The sequence below is a fragment of the Lycium barbarum genome, chromosome 1 (genome assembly GCF_019175385.1).
Source record: "Lycium barbarum isolate Lr01 chromosome 1, ASM1917538v2, whole genome shotgun sequence".
Lineage (NCBI taxonomy): Eukaryota > Viridiplantae > Streptophyta > Magnoliopsida > Solanales > Solanaceae > Lycium > Lycium barbarum.
This window is the reverse complement of record NC_083337.1, coordinates 58,012,800-58,019,541: the sequence shown is the minus strand read 5'-3', so window position 1 is coordinate 58,019,541 and position 6,742 is coordinate 58,012,800. Positions and strand designations below refer to the sequence as shown.

The window sequence follows — 6,742 nt, the reverse complement described above, 5'->3', positions numbered from 1 at the left end:
CTTTGATAATTAACTCAGACCTGACATGCTCAACAATATCTTCAGGCACTGTGTCATGAAGCAGATCAAAGTTCTATGTTCACTCTGTCATAACTTCTTTCACTTCTTCAATATCTTTAATGAGATGAAAACCAGCATGAATCAACTTAACTAAAGGACGTAATCTAGTCATGTTATCAAACCAGAAGCTAGATGATCCATTTCTTGGCTCCCACCAAATGGCATGTTCAATATCATCCCTGGATTCTAGCATTTTCTTCCACAGCTGTGAACCACCCTTCCAAACTACTAGAGTATGAATTTTCCTCTTACAGTATTTGTTCCACATAAAGGTGGACCATAAAGTGCAACTAGTCTTGAACTTCCACCATAGCTTAGCAAAAAGTGCTTTTGAAACATCAAATAGTGCTCTGAATCCCATCCCACCTTCTTGCCTTAGATAGCACATATTTGACTATGAGGCCCAATGTCTATTCCTTTTATCTTCATTGTTACTCCAATAAAATATGGCTAATATTCTATTTAGCTCCTGAATAGTATACTTTGTGGGGGACCATGGCAGACAATAAATGCATAGGCATACTTTGAAGAACACTATTGATGAGCACAACTTTACCTCCAAAAGACATCAACTTGCCTTTCCAATTCTGGAGCTTGTCATTCACTTTCTTTATCAGATCATTGTAATAGGCCTTCTTCTTTCTGCTATGAAATATTAGGCATCCTAGATACTTGAATAGAAATTCACCTCTTGTAAAACCAGTGATTTGTGTCACATCTTTAACTAGACTCATTGCACAGGTTTTATACATGTAAAAGCAGCTCTTATCTCTATTCATCCTTTGTCCTGAGACAGTCTCATAGTTGAGCAACACTTCCATTACTAGTTCTAATGAATATCTGTCTACTGAGGTGAAGATTATGGTGTCATCTGCATATGCTAGATGATTTAGATCTGGACTCGATTTAGGCATGCCAAAACCTCTATACATTGGATCATCAAACAAGCTATTCAAGGCCCTAGAAAGAACTTTTACAGACAACATAAATAGTGATTGAGATTGAGGTCACCTTTTTTGATCCCTCTTGTTGAATGAAAGAATCCATGTGGCTGACCATTGATCACCACTGAATACCAATTCTTTTCTATTAGTCTCCAAATCATTTCCACAAAAGCTTCTAACAAACCCATCTTCTTAAGAATTCTGATAAAAAATATCACGAAACAACCAGAGGGTCATGACGGGCACCCTTAGCTAACACACCGAGCACCTCTAAACATACATCTTATAATTATTTTTGGGTGGACCATAAAGATAACTCATGGATATCATAATCTGTAAGGACATATATCACAACATAACGACACATCTCTATATAATCTTCAACAATTATATCCATCATCACCAGCCGACAAGGCTACTGAAATATTATCCAACAATATGAACTGATAAGGTTATGAAATGTCTACTGTACACACATGTCTACGAGCCTCTACATAGAATACAAGCGACCATAAAGACCAATACCCATAGACTGCAGCTCCGAAGTAAGTTGAGTGCTCTTGAGAATCTGCTGATAAATCACCTACGAGTCAGATTCGTCTACCTATCTACCTGTGGGCATGAATGCAGCGTCCACAAGAGTGGACATCAGTACAAGCAATGTACTGAATATGTAAGGCATGAATAACGACATAATGGAAGTATGAACATAACGTAATATAAAAGAGATCAGCTTGTGATTTGAATGCCTTTTTAAGGTGTATGTCGTGCATGCTTAGCTTCTTAAAAAAAACTTTTCCATATATACATATATAGTATCTTGTCTGGCCGTTAAGGCACGGTGGAATATATATATTGTCTTGTCCGGCCATTAAGGCGTGGTAAAATATATATAGTATCTTGTCCGACCATTAAGGCGCCGTAAAATATATATAGTATCTTATCCGGCCATTCATTCACGGTGAAATATATATAACATCTTGTCCGGCCATTAAGGCGCGGTAAAATATATATAGTATCTTGTCCGGCCATTAAGGCATGGTAAAATATATATAACATCTTATCCGGCCATTAATGCACAGTGAAATATATATAATATCTTGTCCGGCCATTAAGGCACGGTGAAATATATACAGTATCTTGTCCGGCCATTAAGGTACGGTAAGTATCCAAATTGCACATATATAAATACATATAACATGCACGAGAGCTCAATTAAATTTTACTACTCTATCGGAGTGACGTAAGGTCGGTAACCTCAGATTATATTATGGAATAATCATCATTGATATATCTCACCTTGAAGGAACAATTATCATAAGGTGAGATCAACAATAATGAATAAAATCAAGGAAATCATGAAATAAGCTCAGTAATCTCATAATAGCATTAAAATCATAAGCTTTGGAATTTCTAGATTTAAAATCATCATCATCATGTTCATCATAGAAAATATCTCATATTTAGTATCATAAGAAGCTTTAAGAATCATGAACTTCTAACTTGTGGAATTAAGAAGGTTATGGGAACATGTATGGAATCGTAACATAGGAATCATGCCTTTTGAAAAAAAGGGACTAGCCTTAACTGTCACGACCCGTCTAGAGGGCCGCAACTAGTACCCGGTGCTAGCCCACCCGGGCACCCTTGGCTTACACATATACTTACATCTAGGTGAGCCATAGGATTAAACATACATCTCTTTCTTATTAATCACGCTAGTCCTATTGGACGACAACATCTTTAAATCATCATTGACATCTATGCCACATCAAATGTATATAAGCCGACGAGGCTATCAAAAGATATATAAAATATAGGCCGACAAGGCCGGACACGTCTAATCATACACACGTGACTACGAGCCTCTAAGGAGAGTATAACATATCACATGAGCGGGACAGGACCCCGCGATGCCCATAATTATGTACACAAAAGAATAAGTACCCAAAAGCTATGGCTCCGAATGAAATGGAGCTCTGCTGTGAAGTCTCTAAGAAAGGACCTATGGATCAAGCCTCTCTCTCTGTGCACCTGCGGGCATGACGCAGCGTCCACAAACAAAAGGACGTCAGTACGAAGAATGTACTGAGTATGTAAAGCATGATCAATATCAATATAGAAGCATAAATAGCAACATAAGAAATAGCATAGGATGGGAGATGGCAATATTGTCATCATATGCACTTACTTGCCTTTCATAGGAACTTTCCCTTGCTAATACGTATTTGTGTACATACATCATTATCCGTATTCCGTGATAGTACCCGTACCATATTGGTGCTCATATTCATATACATGCCCTTATTCACATTTGTCACGACCCAACTAGGGGCCGCGACGGATACCCGGGGCTAGTTACCGAGCACCGCTCACTCTACTACTTATCTTGCTCATTTAATATTCTTTTATCAATTTACATACCAGTTGTAGGAAAATCATAATTAAACAAACATAAATACTTTATATACAATTGCCTTTCGGCCATCAAAATAATATACACGCATATGAAAACGTCTTGTGAGACCATCTAACCTACATTGCATATCTACGAGCCCCTACTAACATACTGTATATACATGGACAGAACAAGACTCCGTCGTGCCCAAAATATACATATATACCAAAAGGATAATCCTAAGCACCTCTGGACAATGGAGTGCTTTCAACCAGCTGACTGCTACTGAGGATCTGGGCCAAGCTCTCCTCTCTGTCTACCTGTAGGCATGAACACAGCGTCCGAAGAAAGGACGTCAGTACGAATGTTGTACTGAGTATGAGAAGCATAAACAATGAAAGAAAACATCAACAACATAGTGATAACATCAACGTGAAATATCTAGATCTGTCTGATAATCATAAAGGAAATCATGCGTGGCATCTTACTCATACTCATCCACATAACATATATGCATCATATGCAAGCTGCCCGTCCATGTCGGAACGGTGTGATAATCAATAATATTAGCCTGCGTCCAGGCCTCCCGCGTTCGGGGGTACCATCTCATGCCGCCCACTAGTGGTGTCTGCCCATGCCCGAAGGTCATGGTGTATCCGTATAGCTGCCCGCCTTGGCGGTGACTGCCTGGCCAACTAGGCACGGTGTAAAATGCTCATGTCATGCTTATCATAAAATGCTCATAATAATAATATACTCATCATAAAATACTTATCACATTGTAATACATGCATAAGGCTCAAGATAAACTTTATTCTATCGGGGTGACGTAAGGTCGTGATCCCCCGATTCCATTATGGAACAACTATTGATACTCTACCTCACCTTGAAGGAACTAGTACATAAGGTGAGTGTAAGCGATAACTAACATCATCATTATACTAGCATCATCATATCGTATTCCTCATCTTATATAGACATTAAGGAGTTAGACTCTTAGCCTTTCGGACTATAAGAACTCATGAAGAGAATAGGAATTTCGTGCTACAAGATTCATGCCATCAAGAAGAAGGGACTAGCCTCACATACCTTGGTCGTTTAGCTAAGATATCGCTCAGTCGTTCTCCTTCAATATCGCGTCGTTACCTTCATAAAGAATTCATATCAACATTAGCATACTAACTACAAGAACGTGTCGCTAATTCTAAGAGAAGTCGGACAACGCTTCTCTTGTTTATACTATTTTTCCCATGTTTTATATTAACTCCCAACATTCATAGCATTACTCACAATATCGAAATCAACAATCGTCGTTTACGTACATTTAGCAAAATCCACCATTTTCCTCCAATTTCCCTCATAATTAGCCTTATGACTCGTCCTTGCATTTTCATGCGTTTAACGCTTGTTTCATGATATAAACATCATTTATAATGTATTTGTATTCACAACACTTCAACATTCATAATTCAATCCCACTATCATTCATTTGTGGCACTATTCACTCAATAATGGTCCATTTCTATGTTCTTCTACATTTCAAGTGTCTAAGCTTTTCAATACTTCAAACAACATAGAATGATCATGAAACTTACCTTGGATAGTGGTTGAACAACCATTGAGTTGAAATTCTTCACTTAAACAAAACCCTAGTTCACCTTCTTGGGAATTACCTGACTTAGATGATCCCTTGATGGGTCCTTGCACTTGATTTCATAGGTTTTGTGTTGTTGATCTTTAGCTTTCCCTTGATTCTCTTGGATTCTTATGGAGGTAGTATTTGGAATGTTCTTGAGGCTTCTTGGGTTGTGTTGATGAATGATGGACTGAATTGTAGTCCAAGCCCCTTTTAATAATCCCAAAATTTGATCTTTAATGAATTCTCGTCGGGTGAACAGTGGTCGTAAATTGCAGTTTACGGACCGTATTGTGGTTTACGGTCCGTCTTCCATGATCGTGTTTAAGCAATTCAAGAACAGAAGGTTTGGCTGAGTGTCATGGAACTTTACGACTGAGGTTTACGGTCCGTAAACCAGTTTACGGGCCGTCCTCCAAGTCGTTTTTAATCATTCTCACCATTTACAGGAAGTCTTGGCTGAGGGACATGGTAGTTTACGACCTGGTTTACGGTCCGTAAACCAGTTTACGGGCCGTATTTTGGGTCGTCTTTAACTATTTCAACACTTAACAGAAACTTGAGATTTTTGACGCAATGAAAGACGATTGCACTATACGGTCCGTAAATCACTTTACGGGCCGTATAGTGCCATATACGACCACTGGGTGAAAAAATTTCTGCAACTTTATTATTTCCAAAAATGCAAAATTAACCATTCCCGACTTAGTAAAACACCATACACTCAAGTCCTTCATATTTCTACTCATCACACAAGTACGGAAAAATTTCTGAGGTGTAACATTCTCCCCCCCTTTTGGAACATTCGTCCTCGATTGTTCGACACTCGGGGATTCTAGAAATATTTTTCCAGAGTTCCCTTTGTAATTTGGCATTACCAATTTACCACAACGACCCATAATATCATCGCCTCACAGGGCTATATCACAATATCAACACATTTATGGCCACACACGACTAAAAACATAAAATTAAAACATTCATACCTCATATCATCGACGTCTCATTTTGAATCTATTCTGGGGATTGGAACAAATGGGGGTACATAGATTTCATCTTTTCCTCCGCTTCCCAAGTCATTTCTTCCCGATTATTGTTCCGCCATATCACTTTGACTGAAGCAACCTTTTTATTCCGAAGCCTTCGCACTTGTCTATCCAAAATAGCAATGGGCACTTCTTCGTATGTCAACTTCTCTGCCACTTGTACATCATCAATCGGAACAATCCTCGTGGGGTCTCCAATACACTTGCGGAGCATCGAAACATGGAATACTGGGTGTACAGATTCGAGCTCTGAAGGCAAGTCCAACTCATAGGCTACTCTTCCCACCTTGCGGATGATTCGATAAGGTCCAATGTATCTTGGACTCAATTTCCCCTTTTTGCCGAACCTCATTACTCCCTTCATTGGTGAAACTTTCAGGAATACCCAATCATTAGCTTGAAATTCTAAATCCCATCGACGGTTGTCCGCATAAGACTTTTGGCGACTTTGAGCTGTTAACAGTCGGTCTCGAATCACTTTAACCTTTTCAACTGCTTGTTGGACCAAGTCGGGGCCTATCAATTGTACTTCTCCGGTTTCAAACCATCCAATTGGAGATCTGCATTTTCTTCCATATAAGGCTTCATACGGGGCCATTTGGATACTGGAATGATAGTTGTTATTATAGGCAAATTCAATAAGAGGCAAATGCTCGTC

At 38.9% G+C, this 6,742-nt stretch overlaps 1 protein-coding gene across 1 annotated transcript; it reads right to left on the bottom strand.

Annotated features, from left to right (window-relative positions):
• Positions 1–518: 518 nt before the first annotated feature.
• Positions 519–1,046, bottom strand: LOC132611926 (uncharacterized). Its single transcript, XM_060326283.1, has one exon. It carries the CDS (start codon positions 1,044–1,046, stop codon positions 519–521), a length of 528 nt encoding a protein of 175 aa, XP_060182266.1.
• Between the last annotated feature and the right edge of the window lie 5,696 nt (positions 1,047–6,742).

What these genes read in the sequence shown, in the direction of transcription:
- LOC132611926 (XM_060326283.1), bottom strand. Translation starts at nt 1,046, where the DNA reads ATGTTGTCTGTAAAAGTTCTTTCTAGGGCCTTGAATAGCTTGTTTGAT.